At 49.3% G+C, this 21,857-nt stretch overlaps 1 protein-coding gene across 1 annotated transcript in view; it reads left to right on the top strand.

The window, feature by feature from the left end:
- The window catches only part of DRGX (dorsal root ganglia homeobox), a 30,578-nt gene extending 11,012 nt beyond the window's left edge, over window positions 1–19,566 (top strand). Inside the window, exon 6 of the mRNA XM_042960844.1 lies at window positions 19,103–19,566. Within this exon, the coding sequence (XP_042816778.1) occupies window positions 19,103–19,368 (266 nt within the window). The 3' untranslated portion in view covers window positions 19,369–19,566. The remainder of the gene's footprint in view (window positions 1–19,102) is intronic.
- The last annotated feature ends 2,291 nt before the right edge of the window (window positions 19,567–21,857 follow it).

Raw genomic sequence — 21,857 nt, 5'->3', positions numbered from 1 at the left:
GTGGGGCTGGGGGTGGACTGCAGGAGCACTTTTCCCGCTCGAGGGTCAGCTGTTACTCAGGCCAGCTGATGGTGGCCGAGTGGGTATGAGGACACAGCACTGCCAGAACTACTGAACTTTCTGGAGAAGTTAGAAGTATGGATTTTTAGTTAAGATATTCCCATCTTTTTTTATTAAAACATTTTTTTTTGTGGGGCGCCTGGGTGGCGCAGTCGGTTAAGCGTCCGACTTCAGCCAGGTCACGATCTCACGGTCCGTGAGTTCGAGCCCCGCGTCGGGCTCTGGGCTGATGGCTCGGAGCCTGGAGCCTGTTTCCGATTCTGTGTCTCCCTCTCTCTCTGCCCCTCCCCCGTTCATGCTCTGTCTCTCTCTGTCCCAAAAATAAATTAAAAAACGTTGAAAAAAAAAATTTAAAACATTTTTTTTGTGTATTTGTTTTTGAGAGAGAGGGAGAGAGCACACACGTGTGAGCAAGTGGGGACGGGGCAGAGGGAGACACAGAATTCAAAGCAGGCTCCAAGATCTGGGCTGTCAGGACAGAGCCCTACGTGGGGCTTGAACTCACAAACCATGAGATCACGACCTGAGCTGAAGTCAGACGCTTAACCACCACCAAGGGGGCCCTAGATAGTCCCATCTTTTAAATGTGATCTCCAAGTCTTTAGGCCAAAGCGGCACACAGTTGGTCTGAGCAGTTGGTCTGGCTTGATATTTTGGTGTGAGATAACAGCTGGTGTTGGCTGGGGCATCTTTGCCTTCTAGAAGCCCCCGACCCCATGTGGTGGCACTTCTGGAAGCAAGGTTTTCTGAGCTGGAAGTCTCGGAGTCAGCTGGTCAGAACTCCCGGGCTCTAGTCCTGGTGGGCTTTGCTTTCCCTGGAGGTCCGGCTTGGGACGTCCGGCCTCTGCCTCAGGACCTGGGAAACAAGTGTGTGCCTACGAGTCAGTTTGTAGATACCCTGGGGTCCAACACCTGGTTGTTTTGTGGAACATTTGTTAAGTGGTCTGGGGACAGGGAAGATTTCAGTCTCCTGCACCTTCTTTTCCCAGGCTTCCCCAGGCTACAGAAATGAAGTGCATAGGCCCAAGAGAGGAATACCCCCGATTTTCTAGGGCCTGGCTTGGTGCCAGGACTTCTGGGCTATGACCTGGCCTCCCTTCCCTCAGTACACCCCCAGAGGTGGCTGGTCAACCAATGCTGGCAGAACTAGTGGCCTGAGCCCTGCTTCCCAGGGGTGCTGGCCAACCGGGGAACTGCTCACCTAACTCGGAGATGCTTCATGCCTACTGGTGTTAGAAGGCACCTCTCTGGGCTTCTAAGCCCATCCTTCTTGTCACAAATGAGAAACTGAAGCTCAGGGAGGGAAAGTCACGTGCTCACACATGGCTTATTCGGCTAGGTCTCCCCTTTGGGGTCTAGGTTGCCCTCCACAGGATCCTAATGTGCCCTTTCATCCAGACACCATGTATTCATTTTCTCTCAGATGGGCACCTGTTGGTAGGGACCTTGGACCCCTACTCCCCTTTTCCCCAGCAAGTAAGGACAGCTGTGAGTCCACTGGGTATGAGCCCTGGGGAGGAGTCTAGACTTACCCAGGACTATCAGAGACCAGGACCATTGTAAGCTGAGCGCCACAGTCCCTCCAGCCTGGAGATCCCAACTCACTTCTCCAGGGCTGTGGCGACTTGCAAATAACCCAGAAGAAATAAATCAAACTCAGTGTCAGCTACAGACTCAAACTAGTGCTCGTGTCTCCTTTCCTAGACTCTGTGGTCCTAGTGGGATCGTATGGCCCTGGGTTGAAGACAGCAAGTATCCTGGGTGGGCCACTGAGGTCTGGCCCCACCCTAGACAGCACCTAGGTGCCACTCCTCTGACACTCTGGACCTGTAGCTCCAGACCAGGGGCTGAGGATCTAAGCAAAAACTGTCCTGTGCTGAAGCCAACAGCTGGCCAGAGTGTGAAGGAAATGCCTGGCTCTCTGTGCTCCAGGGCAGGATCAGTCCTCTCAGGGGGCATTTGGAGCCCCTCAGCTACTGTTCCCAGAGCTAACTGCCTGGAGAGCATTATGTATAGTTACAAGTCAAAGGACTCTGAGTTGGGGGTTCTGGTCTTTTGGTTCAGGCGTTGTTGTGACAGATGCGACATCTTTCTCTGGGAAATATTAAGAGAAACTCCAGGGGCATTTGTGGGATAGCTTGGGGGTTGTTGAGTTTGCTGAGTTCCTTTAAGCTGCAGTCCCTGAAGGCTTATGTCCTTTAACGTAGTTGTATGGCTATTCACTTGTCTGGAAATCTTTGGACTTTGAATGTGCTCTGAAAACAGGAGCATTCTTGGAATACTGGCTATCACGCTCCTTGAGCAGGCTGTGCTGGAGAAGGGGAAGGGCCAGCAGGGATGTTGGATGTAGAGGGAATGAGCTCCAGCCCCCACCCCCCAACACTTGCCTCCCAGAATACAGAGCTGTGTGGTGATGCCAAACCCTGTTTCCAACGTGAGTGGGGTGGACAGGCTGGGCCCTAGAAGCTCTGTGACTGTGGCTCAGAACATACCAATGGATTATGGGGGGAAGTAGCCCAGAAAATATGAAGGGGAGCAAGTCTCTCAGCCAGCCACTTTGCTGAGACTCAGCGGCACACAGACTGAGGAGTCAGTAGCAGAAAGCTCTGGAATATGGTTTTCTTAGCAAAGTAGAGAGACTCATTTTGATTCCTTGGAGAAACCTGTTGAAAGAAGGGGTCTGGGGTTTGGAAGCAGCTGGAGAGCTGGGGAAACCAAGATCAGACTGAGAATTGCACCATGGCATCTCGGAACTGCCGTGGCAGCGAAGCTCGACTCGGCGGTTTTGCGTCAGGCCAGGGAGTGAGTGCAGAGACTTTCCAGAGCTTTGCCCTCTGCCGCAGCCCCATCATCCTGTGTTTGGAGGACTGTGCTCTGCTGCCGGCCAGGTCCCAGGGCTTGGTCAGGGTAGCTGAGACACAGCTCTGGGGTGGAGTGCCGGGGATACTCATTTAGCAGGCTTGGCTTGGGGGGTGGTTGAGTGGTACATGCATGGATAGGTCAGCAGGCCTGCTCGGGCAATAGGGAGCCAGGGAAGGGTGGGAGGTGGGGGTGGCATCCTTGAAGGACAGGAGGTCACTGCCCCTCCAGGATGGCTGGTCAAGCAGAGTGTCCATGCGTGGAGGCGTGGCAGGCTAGCTTCCAGGCTCTGCTGGGCAGGCCCCGGACAGGCACTGGGCTGTGCCCATCAGGGAGTGAGGCAGCTGGCTACCTCAGGCTGGGAAACTGCCCACCGGGGACAGAGCTACGTAATTGAAAACCAGGCACTTGTGGGGGTTTCCTCCTTTAATTATCCTTTAATTATCAAGCAGCCGACTAGCACAGTGGCCTCAAGCAAGCGCTCTGGGGTGGCCCGCCTTGTGTGAGTCCTCGTCCTTCTGTTCCCTAGCCATGTAAGTCTTGAGCACGGTCCTGGGAGTCTCTGCCTCTTGTCAGCTATAAGATGGGGATCTTGATCATAATAAGACTGAAGTCATAGGACTGAATGAGAAGCACGTGAGCTAGAACACCTGAGGCTCTTGGAACAGTGTGTGGCACATGAGAGATGCTCAGTAAATGCTATCATTATCACCGCATCTCTCCGTTCTCATTTCCAAGTCCCTGGGTCCCACTCACCTTTAAAGGAGCCTGTGAAATGTCTGCTTCCTCCAAATGTCTTCCATTTCTCTGAAGTTTATTGCAGCTGTCACTTATCTTTTTCTTGTAACCTTCCTTGTTCCAAATTTGGCAACGATGGGGGTTCCTTCCTGTCCCTGGTAGGATTTCCTGGGCAGGGCACCCATTCCTTCTCTGGGACTTCACAGGCAGTGATAAGTTTTGTATTTTGGGATGGTCAGAGAGGGCCCGTCCTGGCCAGGCATGCAGTTAGTGTGTTTCCTTATTGAGGGTTCCATGGAAACTCTCAAATAAAAAGGCAGCAGGACCCTACCCCATGCAGGGAGGGTTTGCATAACAGTAATGGGTGTCCAGAGAAAAAGCCTTTGCAACACAAAGAATTTTCCTGTGCTGTCTTAATGGCCAGCCTTGTGTTCACAATTCATTAATGCAGAGGAGGTTATTAATGGCTGAGGGAGGCGCTTGGGTTTGTTCCGGGGAAGTGCTGGCCACAGGACGAGCGCGATGGGGGCAGGAGAGCCACGGTCGGAGGCGGAGGCCCCCTCTCCCTGGTGCACTTAGCCCGGCTGCCTCTAACCTGTGATTCGGAGAGCGGAGAGCGGGGTGTGAGGTGGAGACTAATTACAGCTGCCAGGGGAGAGCTTTCATAACTCAGTCTGGGCTCATGCTGAGGGATCACAGTCACTCTCTGCACTGGGCAGGGGCATCCCATCCGACTGTCCTTAACTGGAGGGGGCGGTGAAGGGGAGGAGGTGGGAAAGCATGCTGGGCAAGGCAGGCATGGGGGCATTGGAGTCACGGAGTCATGTCTGAGGGGAGGGAACAGCAGCAGAGCAAGGGAATGAGGTCTGACCTCTTTTTACTCTCCCCTTCCATCCCCTCCCAGGGAGCTGAGGTGGCCCCAGCCATCCCATGCTGGAGGGGCCCATGCTGGAGGGGCCCGAGGCAGACAGCTCTGATCCCATCTCCTATTATCTGTTTGAGGCACAGCTCAGAAGCTGCTAGCAGTTGGAGTAGCAGTCCTGGTCCTGAGTCCCGTGTGTGTGTGTGTGTGTGTGTGTGTGTGTGTGTGTTTGTACCAAGGGGAGGCGAGGGACAGGGCGTCCATACTGGGGAAGGGTCTGGCCACATCCTTCCAGAGAGCAAGGCCCCTTACTTAGCCAAGTATGTTCCCTCCCTGCTTCACATTGGCCTTGGCCTTGGGCTCAGGCCAGGCTAAAGTGTCCAGATTCTGGAACTGAAAGGGCTTTATTGCACAATAAACATCTGCCCACCGAAGCTAAACTCAGAGCTGGAGGCAGTCTTTTCCTTCTCCCAGTCCCCCAAAAAGCATTTTCCCTCTACTCCTCTTTAAGCACTTTTTTCCTCTGGGTTGGGAGTTTAAAACACACACACACACACACACACATGCGCGCACACACACACACACACAAGTAAAGAACATTAAAAAGTGTTTTATGGTGGAATATAATATTCATGAGAAAAATTCATAAAGCATGCATCTAGAGTGTAGTGACCCATTTTAAGCACCTAATATACCTACCCTCTGGGACTTTGCCTGCACCCCAGAAGCCCCCCAATGCCTGGGCCCCTTTTTCTTCCCCTTAAATGAGAGCACTGTGCTGACTTTTATGCTAATATAGCTTTGTCAACCACCTAAGCAGGCATTCTGAAACTTTCTTTTTCTCTTTCTTTCTTTCTTTCTTTCTTTCTTTCTTTCTTTCTTTCTTTCTTTCTTTCTTTCTTCTACCAAGAAACTTCTTCCAAGTTATGTTTCAGTAGTAGAATTTAGTGATTCATCACTTACATACAACACCCAGTGCTCATCACAAGTGCCCTCCTTAATGCCCATCACCCATTCAGCTCATTCCCCCACCCCCCTCCCCTCCAGCAACCCTCAGTTTGCTTTCCGTATTTAAGAGTCTCTTATGGTTTGCCTCCCTTTCTGTTTTTGTCTTATTTTTCCTTCCCTTCCTCTGTGTTCACCTGTTTTGTTTCTTACACAAAAACACTACTATTGAATCATGACTCTTTTGAACTTTACGTATAAATGAAATCATACGAGACCCAGGTTCTTCATGTCTGCCTCTTTGGCTCAGCATTAAGTTTGGGAGATTTATTAATGTAATTAGGTTCAGTGGTAGATTCTCTATGATATGTGTATGATCAGGTCATCTGCAGATAAAGATAGCTGGTCTCTCCCTTTCAGATCCTGATGGTCTTTCTTTCTTTCTTTCTTTCTTTCTTTCTTTCTTTCTTTCTTTCTTGTCTGTGCCAGCCAGAAGCCCTAGCACAGTATTGAGTAGAAGTGGTGATGACGGGCATCCTTGCCTTATTCTATTTTTTAATAACAGCTTTATTGAGATATAATGCACACACCATACCATTCATCCCCTGAAGGGTACAACTCAATGATTTTTAGTATATTCAAAGGGTTGTGCAGCCATCACTAGGATCAACCACAGAATACTGTCATTACCCTGTACCTATAAGCAATCACTTCCCACTTCTCCCCAATGCCCCCAGCCTCAGGACACCACTGACCGTGAACATTTTTGCTATTACTGCTGTGGACTTTTTATATGAATGGAGTCATACAATATGTGGTCTTTGTGACCACTCCTTGCCTATTCTTGATCTCAGGGTTTCAGTTATATTTGTGGTCTTTTATTTATTTATGTTTTGGATATCCTTTATCAAGTAAAGATATTTTCTTCTTGCTTTGGTTTTCTAAGAGTTTTATTTAATTATTATTAAAAAAATCATGGATATGAATGAATGTTGCATTTCATTGAATACTTTCTCTGCTGCTATTGAGACGATCACATGATTTTTCTTTCTTAATGGGTTAATACAGTAAGTTACATTGATTGATTTTTTCAATGTTAATCCAACTGTACACTCCTGGAATAAACCCAGACTAGATGTGACATGTCTTCCTTCTTATCTATAGCTGGATTCTGTTTGCTAATACTTTGTTCAGGGGCTTTTGCATCTATGATCATGAGAAGATTGGCTTGTGATTTTCTTATAATTTCCATTCCAGGTTTTAATATTGTTTTACTTTACCCCCAAAACTGAGTCTAGTAAAAGCAGCAGCAGAACTGCCCAGCTGTTTTATTATCTCTCCTGATTCCGAGGGCTGGCTTGGTTCAGCTACTTACAACATAGTATTGCTTCCTTGTCTGGGGGCTTGGTAGGGATGCTGGGAGGCTGGGAGCTCTCTTTTTCTCTCTCCCCATGGTGAACTTGGGGTGAGATTGAATGGTGGTTGATTCCCAAGAGTGTAAAAGAAGAAGATGCCAGACCTTCTTAAAGCTTACACCCAGAACAGGCACCGTGTTGCTTCTGATTCAGTCTATTGATTTAAGCTGGTCACAGGGCCAACTTAGACTTTAGTGGAGGGGACTGCATACAGGCATGAATGCCAGGAGGTTGGTTCATTGAAGGCCCTTTTTAGACACTGATGGACACAAGCATCAAAGATACTCCAGCATTGTGATTTGAGTTGGGGTGTTTTTGAACCTACCTTGCTTCCCAATCTTGACTACAAGCACTTTGAGGGCACTGGCCATATCTGGCTCACCTCTAGGACCTTACAAGCCACTTACATCTGCCCCAAATGCAGAGCAAATGGTAGTTAGGCTTGGGTAAAGAAGGAAAAGTCATGCTGCTCTGGTGTGGGAGACAGACCTCACTTGGGAAGCTCCGGTCTATTCATCCTAGCCTGCAGTCCTGGCTGCCTGTTGGATGCCAGGAACAACTGGGCCCTCCTTTTTTTCATTCTTCATCTACTGAGTACCCTACTTTGTCAGACTAAACCAGAGGCTGAGCCTCTGGTGATGAATTAGACACATCCTTGTCTTAAGTGGTTCACAGGCTAAGGGTGAGCTTGGAGAGATAGTCAACAAAGAATTCCATCTCATGTGACATAGTCATGTGCTCTCTTAGAAGCCAACAAGGGCATGCAAGGAGTGGGGGAAGCCCTGAGGAGGGAGGACACATTTCCCTGTAGGAATAAGGAAGGCTTTCCAGAGGAGATGTTTGAGTTGGACTTGAAGGAAGCATAGGAGTTGCCCAGTGGGTAAGAGGACCCCAGGCAGACAGAACAGCGTGAGCAAAGGCACTGAGGTTGGCAGGGTTAGTTTGTCGAGGAAAGGGCAGAGCATGAAGTTGGACAGAGGCATGTTCTCAGGAGAGGATGGCATGGCCTCAAGGTGAGCCCAAGTTCTGGAGTCAGACTGGCCATGACCCAGAACTACTTCCCTCTCATCCTGGGGTCAACTTAGGGCAGACCCCAGTCTCCTCACCTGTGAGATGAGGATCATGATGGCCATACCCAACAGGACTTGTGTATCTGTGCTCTGGCACATCTAAGCATCCAGTAGGTGCTGGAAATTGTTAGGGCTATGTTAATGAGGCTGAGAGTCACTCGGGATCTAATTAGTGTTTGGTTTTTGACTCTGGGGCAGAGGATCTTATTTCTTGCAAGCATTTGCTCCTCAATGGGAGAGCCTCTTAGCCTCTAAGGCACACTTTATGAAGTCTGGGGTGTGTGCAGCTCCAGAAAAGCAACACAGCCCTCTAGGTGCCCCTGTATTGTTTGTAAGGGTATAGGTATTTGGGGAACAGGGAAACTTGAGGGGCAGAAGGTGGTCAATCCTTATGGGGAAAGTGATTGGGTCAACCCTAATCTTCTCCATGCCTAGTTGATATCAGGAAGACAGGGGTAGAGAATCCCAGCACCTAAGATTTGTAAGGAATCTTTTTTTTTTAAATGTTTTATTTATTTTTGAGAGACAGAAAGAGAGAAAGAGTGGGCGAGCAGGTGGGCAAAGAGAGAGGGAGACACAGAATCCAAAGTAGGCTCCAGGCTCTGAGCTGTCAGCACAGAGACTGACACGGGGCTTGAACTCACAAACTGCGAGATCATGACCTGAGCCGAAGTCGGATGCTTAACCAACTGAGCCACCCAGGTGCCCTAGGAATCTTCTTAATGAGTGTGTTACCATTCCAAGATATAGTGGGGAAACTGAGGCTCAGAGAGGAGATAAGACTGCCCAAGGTCACATAGTGCATCTGTGAGAAGTAGGACAAGTCAGGGACCCAGGTGTCCCATTGGCAAGCCCCCTACACCCTTTATTGATTCTGTTCCTTTTACAGGCACCTGCTGTCATTCTCTGGCTTTAAAAACTGCAACTCACTTTCCAGAAGCCATTTCCTATGGGTGCTGATGGGTTTGCCCTTCCTGCTAATCAATGGGGCCCTGGAGTGCAGGGAGCTGAGCAGAAGGTTTCTGGCTTGTGCCCAGAGGCAGTGGGAGAAGCAGCCTGCCTGTCCAGGGTTTTGGCTGCTGCTTCAAGGAGGGAGGGCGGTGCTAACTGGCATCGGTCTGCCCAGAATCTGGGCATCTGATTGTGCCAGGGTCCTTGGAGCTGGGTGTTGTCGTTATTTGTTTGCCCCTTCAAAGACATCCAAGCAGAAAGGGGGCCGTGGCACTGGCCCTGAGACTATCACAGTCCCAGGAATGTTTGGCTGGGCTGCCTCTCATTAGAGAGTGTTTGCTGAGCAAATGAACAGACGTCAAGACATCGAGTATACAAGTAATAGGTGGAGTTCAGACCGGGGTGGGATTTAGTGTTGATTCTAGCAGAATACCCTGCCAGATTAACCTGGGGGTTTTGACATTAATCAGATTGAGCAACTTTGTCATGACCACGGCTTCTCTTTCCATGAAGTGCTGAGGAAGATTACCACCTGGGAGATGGTAACTCTGAGGACCTAAACTCTGCCAGTGCAGTCAGGAAAGAGACTCTTCCTCCCTTTCTTCCTTCCCCAAGTATTCAGTGTTTACCTTGTGCCCAAATGGGGCATTTCAGTTCTGGCATCAGGAGTACAGGGGTGAGAGTGGGTGAAGGGTGCTTCCAGCAAGTTTGGGAGGTGAGCTGGGTACACAGATAGACACAACTCGTGGTGTAAGGCACCACGTGTTAAACTCGTTTACCACATTTAACTCATGGTAAAAGGCAATTTAGACCATAAAACGGAGACAGGAGAAAGCACTTCAGGGGTTCTGAGTCAGAAGACATTTGGTTATGAGACCTTGTCCACTTGATTATTGGTGAGCACGCATAACCACCACATCTAAAAATCCGTGCTTAAATATGGCAGGCATCTGCCAACACCTTCCACTCAGGCACTCCTGTGAATGACAAGGAACTGGTATTATGAATTATAAAATACATTTTCCCTCTGTCTAGCATCTATCTATTATTCTATATCTATCATCTATCTATCTATCTATCTATCTATCATCATCTATCTACACAGAAAAAGACATGAACTACAGTATTTGTGTTAAAGGTCTCATAAATCCACATACTCATTTCCTCATTCAATTCTGTTATCTTTAACCTGAACATTCCACAAGAAATCAGTGCGCAAGAGCTTTACTTGTAACCGAAATTGTAGTTCACGTGCCTTTATGATGAAAATGTGCTATCGGCAGAGACGAGACAGAACTAACTTAATTTTTCCTGTCAGTCTGTAGTAGATCAATTAAACTGCCAAGCAGATCAAATATTTCAGACTGTATTTATTACATTAAGTATTTATGTCCAGGCCAAGCCTTTAAAGCATGATGTCATATAGGAATGTAGGCCGATTAGATCAATTCAGCAGAATTTGCTGTAACTTAATGGAAATCTAATTGTGTGTTTTAATTTAGTGTCCAGGAGGTAGTATGTTCTCCAAACAAAACCATTTTCAGGCTGCATTTAGGGGTCAGATGGCTCTTGTGCAGACGTTGGTGATGGCTCATGTTGGTAGGGCTAGAGGGGAGAGGTTGTAGCCTTTTAGGGGGTTCGCTTGCTGGCAGGTTGGTCATACCCCATGCAAAGGGACTCACTGACCTCGAATCCCACCGAATGGGAGGGGGGTGGAGTATTCCTGGTGGGTTTTCCAGGGTGCTTCCTCTGCCCCATGTTCACTGGTCAGTGCCGACCTTCCATTAGCAGTTATGGAGGTACAGTGAGGTGCTGAGGACACAGCCCTTATTCCTTGGCAATTTCAGTGGGACTCTGTTCTAAAGGAGAACATCTGTTCTCATCATCTGAATAGAAGGAGACTGGAAATCACGAGTCACGAAAAGGACACCATTTTTATGACAATAATACCTGGTCAGTATAGAAAGGGTGGAAAATACAATAAAACACAAAGAAAAAGATAATTATCATTCATAAACTTGGTACCCAGAATCAAGCAGTATGAGTATCTAATATTGGTACATTTGTTTTCCTCCATCTATAAATGTGTGTATCTCTAATGAATTTATGTGTTTTATAGCTTATTTAGAAATTAAAAATTTTTAACCAAAAAGCTTAAAATTATCAATATTTTCTACTCATAAATACATTTATATTTGTGCTATACCTGTGACTCCACATGGATATGACACATCACTGTGCATATACACGTACACATATATACTATGTGTATACATGTGTGTATTATGTATACACACACATGCATATACCAAAGTAGGATCATGTTGACTTATTGTTCCTCAATCTGCTTTTTAAATTTTTTTTTTTTTCAACATTTATTTATTTTTGGGACAGAGAGAGACAGATCATGAACGGGGGAGGGGCAGAGAGAGAGGGAGACACAGAATCGGAAACAGGCTCCAGGCTCTGAGCCATCAGCCCAGAGCCTGACGCGGGGCTCGAACTCACAGAGTGCGAGATCGTGACCTGGCTGAAGTCGGACGCCCAACCGACTGCGCCACCCAGGCGCCCCTTCAATCTGCTTTTTAAACTTAACATTTCCTTATTGTGTTTCATTTTTAAAAAAAATTTTTTTAACGTTTATTTATTCTTGAGACAGAGCATGAACAGGGGAGGAGCAGAGAGAGAGGGAGACACAGAATCCGAAACAGGCTTCAGGCTCTGAGCTGTCAGCACAGAGCCCGACGCGGGGCTCGAACTCACGGACCGTGAGATCATGACCTGAGCCGAAGTCGGACGCTTAACCGACCAAGCCACCCAGGCGCCCCTCATTATTATTTTTTTGTTCATGGCACTAAGTGTCCTCCTGTAATAGAATTTTGCCAGAGCTTTAGTGTGTTCTGTGTGGGTGACTATAACTTCTTCAGTCAGTTCCCTAGTATTGGGCCATGAGGTTAGTCACAGTTTTTGTTACTATATGCCACACTGGATTGACTTCCTTTGTAGCTAATTTAATTTTTAGCTCATTCATGATTTATAGCTTTTTGATAGGTTTAAAAAAAGGCCGGGAGAACCCTAGAGCCCCAGGTCTGGAAATCTAGTAACTAAAAGATGATGCTTTTATTTATTTATTGTATTTTGTTATATTTTAAAGTTTTTAAAAAAAGTTTATTTATTGAGAGACAGAAAGAGAGAGAGCGCACAGGGAGTGGCAGAGAGGGAGAGAGAAGGAGAGAGAGAAGCCCAAGCAGGCTCCATGCTGACAGCACAGAGCCTGACCCGGGGCTCGAACTCATGAACCCTGAGATCATGACCTGAGCCAAAATCAAGAGTTGGATGCTCACCTTACTGAGCCACCCAGGTGCCCCTAAAAGATGACACTTTTAAACTTTATTTGTCTTACTCCTTACAATTCTGTTGGCAGAAAAAGTTATTTTACTTTTTGGTCCAATAGGAAAGGTTCCACCCAGGAAGCAGGACAGCCCTGCATCTCCAGGAGTGTGTGTGTGTGTGTGTGTGTGTGGCTAGTAGAGGTGGTGGGATGCCTCTTGCACACTCCCTGCCTGTGGCAGAGCTCACTGCTCATCCTGGGTGTCCTGGGGGATGCTTACAAGTTGTGTTCTTCAGCTGCTGGCTGAAACGAATTGGTAATTGGAATAAACCGTGAATTGTGACTTAGAATTACCCTTTAATTAGTATGGGGTTATGAAAATAGTAATTGTTTGAGGCCTTCATATTAGCTGCGTTACGGAATGTCTCTCAAAGGTAGGTGTCTCTCCTCCTCTCACAGATAAGGAACCTGAAATGTGGAAAGATGGTGTGAAACCCCATGACTGGTGAAGAAGGATGGGGCTGGGGGCCAAACCTCCAAGTCCACTTTCTTCTGCCATAGCAGGCTGCTGAGATGCCCCAGAGATGGCCTATGGTCGTTCTCATTTTATGGAATCTTGATAATGGATGACTTGCTTTTGGGGTAGACATTTTCTCAAGGGTCTCTGTCACCTCTCCGACATAATAAAGGGGGGTGCTCGGCCCCTCCTGTGGCTGATTCAGCGTCACCCCATCACTAACAGCGACGTGCAGGCTTGGTGCAGTTTTCTGAAAGACTTCCAGACTTCATCTCTTGTGATGATTCCTGCTGTCGGCCAGCGGTGTCAGGCCATCGTCATGGGGACGGCTTTGCTTGCTCACCTCTGTACCAATCGGCTCCAGGTTTCTGTGCATGTTGAGTCTTTTGGCTGTCATGAATTTTTGTCTCTTTTCTCAATGTTATCCATCAGTACGTCTGCCATTAGCAGCCACGTTTCTCTCTAGTTTGTGGTAATCTTGTAAACTGAACAACTTCTGTGAGAAGTGCTCTTGAAAGAAACTTTAAGCACTTGGTGAGGGTCTTGAGTATGGCTTTGCAGGGGCAAAGTGCCAGTGCTTTGGGATCTGGGATTTTATTTGGTAACTATGTGTTCATCTGCCATCCAGATGAATCTCTATTTTGTTATTTCTGGTTTTCAGTCAGCGTCCTTCTGGGCGGGTTGCTGACGTTGTTTAGGCAGGAGGCGTATGGGGAAAGCTGGGGATGCTCTTGGTACTGTGGAATCATGAAGAAATCAAGAGTTACTTTTATGAGAATCCTATTTGTGGAAATCACTTGTTTTTTCTGTTAGAAAATTGTTGTAGGAGTTGAGAGAGATTCTGGTTGTTGGATAATTTAAGTTCATTTACAACCAATTGAAATTCTGAAAACACGTTAAAGTTGGAAGAACTCAACTTTATAATTCACATCCCATTCTAAAACCCCTCCTTTTTTGTTGAAAGGGATTTCAAACCTTTTCTTGTCCAATGGCCCATATCGTGCATGAAGTTTCTCTAATGTCCTGTCAGGGGACCTTCAGGGGTTGCAGACCAGGAACCTCACAAGCCCTCTGCATAAACATAGCATGTGATGGTAAGGAAAGAAAAACTCCTTTTTTTCACACTTCTGCCCATTGCTTCGATTTCACCCTCTGCACCAAGAGAGATACAGAGACAGTTACCTCGTATCCACTGTGCCCTGGGGTCAGCGCAGCTAAATAACCCCAGTTCTTTCATTTTTCATTTCTCCCTCCTTCTTTCCTCCCTTCCTCATGTTCCCGATCACCTTGACCTGAACTCTCTTTTGGCTCTTACAGCTTTATTTTTAAGAATTTATTTTACTTTATTTTAGATTGTGATAAAATATGTGGAAGATAAACTTTGCCATCTTAACTGTTTCTAAGTGTACAGTTCCAAAGTATTCAATACGTCCCTTGTGCTGGGCAACCATTCCCTCCATCTACCTCTAGAACTTTCTCATCTTCCCAAACTGAAACTCTGTGCCCATTGAACAAGAACTTCCTATATTCCCCTCTCCCCAGACCCCCGAAACCACCATTCTGTTCTGTGTCTCTATGAATATGTCTACTCTAGGCATCTTGTGTAAATGGCATCACACGGGATTTGTCTTTTTGCGACTGGCTTATTCCCTTAGCATAATGTCCTTGAGGTTCACCCATGTTGTCGATGTGTCAGACTTTCCTTCCTTTTTAAGGCTCAGTAATTCTCCATTGTATGCATAGCCCTTATAGTTTTAATCACAGAGTGTCCCAGAGTTGTTGGGTTCGCGGTCCTCAGTTTCCTCATCCATCTGTTGTTGGGGGTGAACTAGGGCCTGTGCACAGACTCTGCTCCCGTCTGCAGCCTTGGTCCTGTGAACGAATGTATTTCTCTTATCACCGAATCTGGGTTTTGAGGGCAAGGAGTGTAGTTATTGGTGGCTTTCTTAGGAGCCTGTTGATGGCAGATGTGACCTAGCAGGTGTAGGCTGTGGATCCCAGGGAAGAAGGCTCTGTGTTGTCCACGTGGCACTTCTTCATCCTGTAAGTGGCCTCTTCATCACTGAGTCACAGACCATTTAACCCCCGGCTTGATGCTTACATCGGAGCAAAGCATGGCTGGAGGCAAGAATCAGCCTGATCACGTGGAGCCCGCCTTTCTGGGGCGCGTCTGATGCGGGCAGGGCTGCCTTGGGCTGAGCCTGAGGACTGTGGCCCCTCCTGGGTTCCTGACAATATATAGCTCCAGATAAGCTCCCCTCAGACTTCCAGTGCCTGCCTGGCTCAGGCAACCCAGCCTCTCACGGCCCCTCCTCACATGTGCCTCTTTTTAACATTCATTTAAAGGTAAAGTTATGTTTCTGATTTTAAAAGAAATTCACATTGGGGCGCCTGGGTGGCTCAGTCAGTTAAGCGTCCGACTCTGGCTCAGGACATGATCTCGCGGTTCATGAGTTCAAGCCCCATATCAGGCTCTGTGCTGACAGCTCAGAGCCTGGAACCTGCTTCAGATTCTGTGTCTCCCTCTCTCTCTGCCCCTTTCCCGCTCTTCTCTCTCTCTCAAAAATAAATCAACATTAAAAAAAAAAAAAAGAAATTCACATTTGTTGTAGGAAAATGAGAAAAATTCCAAACAGATACAGAGAGGAAAATGTCTAGTATTCTCACTGCTGAGAGGGTTCACCGCTCTTCATATGCCATCTCCTCAACCCATGAGCTCCCTTTGGGAGGGAGACCCAGAGGGGGTCCCAGTCCTTGGCTGGCACAGCACAGGCACCATCCCAGCAAAGGCTGCAGCTCCCCGCAGAGCCCCAACTGGTGTCTGTGTATCTGGCTGCATTAAGCGAGGGCCAGTGGGAAGAGCGGACTCGGGATTCGCCCGAATGTGACTTTCTGTGTGTTTCCTGCTGCTGCTGGAAATGGTCCCAGGCTGGAAGCCCACCAGGGGTGTGGGGCTGTGAAATGGGCTCTCAGAATTCCCTTTGTAAAGTTGGCACTTGTGATTTTTCCGGCCCTCCTCTTGGGGTCTGCCACCTGCTGTATCGACCCTCACTCAGAACTGAGGTAGGAGGCCACCGCCGCATTTGAACTTCCTGTTACAGTACTGGAGAACTGAAACACCACCAGAAGGTTCTGGTCCCACCTATCAATGAACTGTGAAAACTGGGACCTGGAGCTTCAGTTTCCTTACCTGGAGAGCAGGGATGAGTAATGCTTATCCCTCAGGGTGGCCGGGAGGGTGACAAGAGGCAACTGTGGGTGCTGGTAAACGTGAGCTGCCTTTTGTCTCTGAGCAGGCTTGGAAAGGAACAGAGAGATGCCCAGATGTGTTTGAGGGGAGAGGAAGGTGGCTGGCCCTGGCAGGGGGAAGCCTGTCCCCGGGGAAAGGAGGCAGGCACATCCCTGCGGATGCTGCTGAGGCTGCCTCGGGAAGGCTGATCCTACAAGTGGGTCCTGGGGCTGGTGGCCCTTCCCCCCTCCCTTTCTTCCATAGGTATTTTCCAAAGGCCTGGCCTGTTTCAGGCGCTGTGCTAGGTGTGCACAGAGTGGGGAATGAGACAGGAAGATACTTGACCCCTTGGGAGTCTGCAGTCTTGGGGGTATGTGGTGGGGAGACAGACAACAAACACGTCAATAGTCCACCTGCCATCTGTGGCCAATGCTGTGAAGATTCGAGCAGCCTGGAGCATAACCGGGGAGCCTACTTTGGATGGGGGGGACCTAAAGGATCCCTGAGGAGGTGGTGGTCAAATGGAGCCCTAACGAGAGACAGAGGTGTGAGGAGAGCATTCCAAGGCAGAGGGAGGTTCTCTTCCCTCACAGGCGGAGGAATGTGCCCTCTTTTCAGAGGGACCCAATGGTTAAGGGGCAGGCCTCCTGCCTGGTGAGGTCCGGGCCGGCCACTTATTATTCACTCTCAGTCTCCTCACCTGCGGGAGGGGATGACTACGGAGTCTGCTTCCTAGAATTTCTCTGAAGCCGAGATGTGTGGGGCATGGCGTGCTCCGAGCTGTGCCTGGCCCACACGAGCCTTTGCTCTCTGTAATACAGCTCTGTGTAGGGCTCTGCTGTGATGCTGCCGTGAGCACCTGAAAGGGAGGCCTGTCTGGCACATGGCAAGGAGGGGAGGGCCCTGGGCACATGATCACACAAGGGCCTGGAGGCTGCTGGGAGGAATCTGGGTTCATTTGACAAATATGGATTTCGGTTCCCCAATACACCTGATGTCCAGTGCTGCTTCTTCCAAAGCTGGTGAGCACTTTCAGAAAGAGATGAGGGACTGGCTTTGGGACGCCTCCCTTGTCAGAAGGGGCGAAGTGGTTGGCCCACCCACATGGGGCCAGTGGCCATGGCTGACTCAGGTCTCCGGCCTCAGGGACAGGCAATAAATCCCCACCGTCCTTGGCGGGGCCATGGTGATCCATTTCTCGCTCACCTTGTAGGATGTGGCTTTGGATCTGATCCGGGATGACTAGGGCTGGGGAGGGGCGTGGAGGCTGTGGGGATGTGCGTCTCCCACAAGGATCACACACGAGGGCCACCACTTGACCTGTCCTGGGAGCTCAGAGAGTCTCTCAAAGTATGTCATCCCAACAGCCGAGTCTACCCACCCAGCCTGGGGGCAAAGTCTATGTGACTCCTGCCCCCACACCTGCTGTGGTGGGCAGCCGGAGCCCACGGGTGTCCCTCACGCACGGGGGTGGGGCTAGCGCTGCTGAGTGCTGTTCACTTCTCTCCTCGGAACTCAGATGGGCAACAGGACCACAGGATTCTATGGCCAGACTATCTTCCTCCTCCATATGCATACACACACACACACACACACACACACACACACAGACCACTTTCTCTATTTGCCCCCATCCTAGCAATGGCATCTCCATTCATTTGGGTGCTCAGGCCCAAACCTAGTCATCATGTGTGAATCCTTCCTATCCATCCCCTTCCCTGTGGTCCAGGAGCAGTTTGCACAGGCTGTAACCTTCATCCTAAACCAGAATCTAGCCACCCCTTGCCACATTCCCTCCAGCCATGTTGAGTCAAGCTCCCTTCCCCTAGGACGGCACTCTCTTGCTAGCCTGCCCGCCCCATTCCTCATGCGGATAAGCTCGCAACACTCTCTGCTCCAAGCTGCTGAGGCTTCCTCCCACTGCATCCTGCACAGCCTGCGAGGCAGCCTGGCCCTGATGACCCTGACCCATCTGGCGCTGCCCTTGCCTGCAGCCTCTGGCTTCGGTCAGTCTGAACATGCCACTGCTCCCCGAACAGGTGACATCAGTTCCTGTGTCTGCGCCTTTGCACTGCTCTTCTCCCTGGCTGCCTGCGCCTTCCTGGGCATTCACACGGCCGTCACTCTGACTAGCTGTGCTCAGATATCTTGCCAAGCATCATGCTCTACTCGTGTTTTCCATAGCACACGCTACCACCTGCCTTTGTATCAGGCACTCGAGGGCTCCGGCGTGCCTCTCCACTAGAGCTGCACTCCAAGACAGCGGGTCTTGCTGCCATATTCCTGCTGATGGTCGTTAGGCTCTAGAAAAATGCTGGGTGCTCGTGGGATAGTCGTTGAATGAATGCACAGTTGAGGATGGCCTATCATTAGTCTGAGGTACTATCCTCAGACTGAGCATAGCAGAGGGCTGTGCTCACTGTATTTCTGGGATGGTTTATGTACTGCTGGCCAGCGGGCTTGGGGCCGGGCAGTTGTTCCTAAGCCCCGCTGCACATACCCAACCTGTGCTAAGTGCTTTCCAAACTGATTCCTTCGGAGGTTCTCAAACCTCAGTTCACAGTGCCCTGAGGGTCTCAGTTAATTTTTCATGACTCTCTTGGGCCATGAGAAACACCTAGCAGTTTTGTTCATCAAATGGTTGGGTCTGAGCAACTCCGGAAGTATTAATGTCCCAACAACTTAGTAGCCATTTGATAAATGGCTGGGTTCCCTTTGTCTTCAGAAGTCAAAAATGTTCCTGCAGTGTCCCTCTGAGTTCGCAGGGGTGCTTTGGCACATAGTTTGGGGAGTGTGGGATTACTGCATTGGATCCTCGTAATGATCCTGTGAAGTAGGTATCATTCCATTTTGCTGAAGGAGAAGCCAAGACATTGGCCCAAGGCCACCCTGCTGGTTGGTGAGGGAAGCAGGACTGGTCAGGTCGCCCCAGTGCTCTGCTAATCCCTTGGGCTAGCAACTGGATCCCTTGTGCTGTCCATCTTTGGGGTCCTGAGCACTTGTCACGTCACCTCTCCCTGTAGTGTCCTGAACCAAACAATCACTCGGCACCTTGCTCCTACCCCGTGTCCCCGGGAGACAGAATGTGAGCAGTGATGGCAGCCTGTTGTTTTTCCTCCTTTCAGGGGGCCCACTGTGCTCTTGCTGTGTCCCAGACCCCATGGGGCTGTCGTTCCTCCCCACCTACGGCTGCCAGAGTAACCGCACGGCCAGCGTGGCCGCCCTGCGCATGAAGGCTCGCGAGCACTCGGAGGCCGTCCTGCAGTCCGCCAACCTCCTGCCCTCGGCCAGCAGCAGCCCCAGCCCTGTGGCCAAGCCGGCACCCCCCGATGGCAGCCAGGACAAGAACCCTCCCGCCAAGGAACAGAGCGAGGGAGACAAGAGTGTATGAGGGTCCGGAGTGCCCAGGCCCGAGGCGCCCTCCCCTGCCCCCTGCTTCTCCCAGCCTCAGCCCCTGTGGAAAACTCCCCAAAAAGCAAAGGGAAGACTGCAGCCCAGGGCCTCCTCACGGACTCAGGAAGGGAAGTGAGACCCACGGCTTCCTCGGCATCTGGAGAGTGCTTCTGGAGTCCTACCGGCGGGGCTGTGTTGTCCTGGCTTCTTTGGTGACAAGTCCGGATGGAACTCGTGGGCACCAGAGCCCATTCTGTGGTGAGACCGTTGGGGTTTCCATCTGGGCCCAGAAGTCTTGGAGGGAAGTAGAGTTACTCACCCCCTCGCCTTCCTGACCCTTTCCTGGGCTGCCTTTGAAGGTCTTACCAACCCAAAGAACTGCGGCATGGGCCATCCTTGAGAGACATCCAGGGCTGAGTCTTGCGCTCCGAAGCGGGGTCGTGCTGTTACATTACGCACCAACGGACTCTCAACTGCCCACCATCAAGACTAGCAGCCGTCGCCCCCTTCCTCTTATTGGAGGATATTGGTTGTAGGCTGGGTTAGGTTAGAAGGTGAGCTGTAGGGTGAGGACGGGCTGGCACAGCCAGGCCTGGGGGTGCCCACTGGGCACTTCCGACAAGGGCAGCTGGGCCAATCAGACAGGCCACGGGCTCCGTGAGCCGGGGCCACCATCGTGACACTCCAGGCACTGGCCAGTGTGGGCCCTGTCTCTCTGGACCCGACCTCTAGGTTGATGGGAAGCTGACCAGAGACAAGCAGTACTCTGATCCAGGGGGAGTGCGGACAGCCTTTGGGGAGGACATCGCCCACGGCCGTCTCTGAAACGAGTACACATCGGATGAACTACTTTTCCTCAGGTCCCCAGCACAGGGAGGCGGCCTCTCCAGTGGCGTTATTTCTTTATTTTTTTTTACAGAAGGAAAAAGAAAGTAGAAACAAGACGAGAAGGGTGTGTATGGAGAAGTGGAGCACGGGGAGGAGGGCTTCCTTGTGGCGTGAACAGAATGAATTCCAAAGGGCCAAATTTCACAGAGATTTCGGTTTCGATCTAATGGGTGTTGTTTTCTCTCGTGTGGATAGTGAACTTGAAGAGATCCAAGGGAAAATGTGCAATAGCGTGATCTCTGTCACTCCCCTGGCAGGGGGGTCTGGTACCTAAAAGGTTGCAGTCTTTGGTGGCTTAGTGATGGCGTTTCCATGAAAACCGTTATTGCTTTTATGACAATTATTTTCCTCTCAGTTATTATAATCAAAATGTTCTACCTTTGGATCACCCTGCTCCCCTTTTTACTGCCCCCCAGACGCCCCCCACTAATACTCCCAAGTGTATGGTGCCTCGTTTCCGATTACCGCAAAGCATTTGATAAAATACACTGTCTCCTTAAAAAAAAAAAAAATCAGATCCTTCTTCCTGCTGTATTTTGCTTGTTGAGTACAAAGATGAAACGATTTGCCAAAAAGCGGCAGAGTCGCTTCCGTTTCCCTGTAATTACGAATGTTCGGTTGAACGATGTAAGCGCAAGCCCTTATGAACACTAACTCTTCAATCTAATTGTTTGATTAAACTCGTATTTCCTCCAGAAAGGTACATAAATAAGTGAACTGTTGAGCAAATTAAGAATACTTAACAGCATTGCATCTGAAAAGTAGTTACGCTGATTAAATTTTGTGTCCTTGAGGACTTTCAGGAAATTACTTTTGATCGTCAATAACACAATTAAGTAAACTACACACACATTAGCATGAATAATTGATAAGAAATTATGTATTACCACGAAGCACTGATTTAATAATTCATGATGCGACACTCTAGTGACTGTGCAAAACTGGATAACATCGAAAAGTCTGCCTGATGTTACTGAAAGAAAGGAAAAAAAAAAAAAAATCAGCACCAGACCTCTGCAGAGATATCGAGTACTTAGTTTTGTTGTACAAAGGCAAAACGTAACCATGCATGATGTAGTTTCTGTTTGTTTAAATACCCGAATAAATTTAGAAGAGTTAAAAAGAAAGACATAAAAAGCTCAGGTTCTCTCTTTGTTCCTCTTGGCCCTCGGGCAGCAGGCCTGAGTGGGGTGTTCTTCTCTGCTTTGGCCAGCGTGCAACTGGAGATCTTTCCGAAGCTTCCAGGCAGAGGGCTTTGAGGCCTCAGCTCGGGAACCTTTTAGCAGATGCTGGGACAAAACCTGGCCTCTGTGTGGGCCAGAGCCTCACTCAAGTGCTGGTGCCTGTGGGCGTCAGTCCTTCTGTCCTGGGACAGACAGACGGATGAATAGACACGACCTCGCTGGATCCCCTTCCGGGCTGTCCTGGGTGAAGCCTCCTTTCTGGCAGTGAGAATGGCCGTCGATGGAGCCCCTGCAGAAGTTCATAGTGTGACTGTAACAAGGCAGCGGGACTTCAGTCTGGGAAGGAGGCACAGGCCCCAGGGATTGATTACTTGATTGATTATTAGTATTATTCGATTATCGGTTGAAGCCCTTT

This window comes from Panthera tigris, chromosome D2 (assembly GCF_018350195.1).
Source record: "Panthera tigris isolate Pti1 chromosome D2, P.tigris_Pti1_mat1.1, whole genome shotgun sequence".
Taxonomy (NCBI): Eukaryota; Metazoa; Chordata; class Mammalia; order Carnivora; family Felidae; genus Panthera; species Panthera tigris.
Note: the sequence above shows the minus strand (reverse complement) of the source record. Positions and strands in the feature narration are given on the sequence as shown.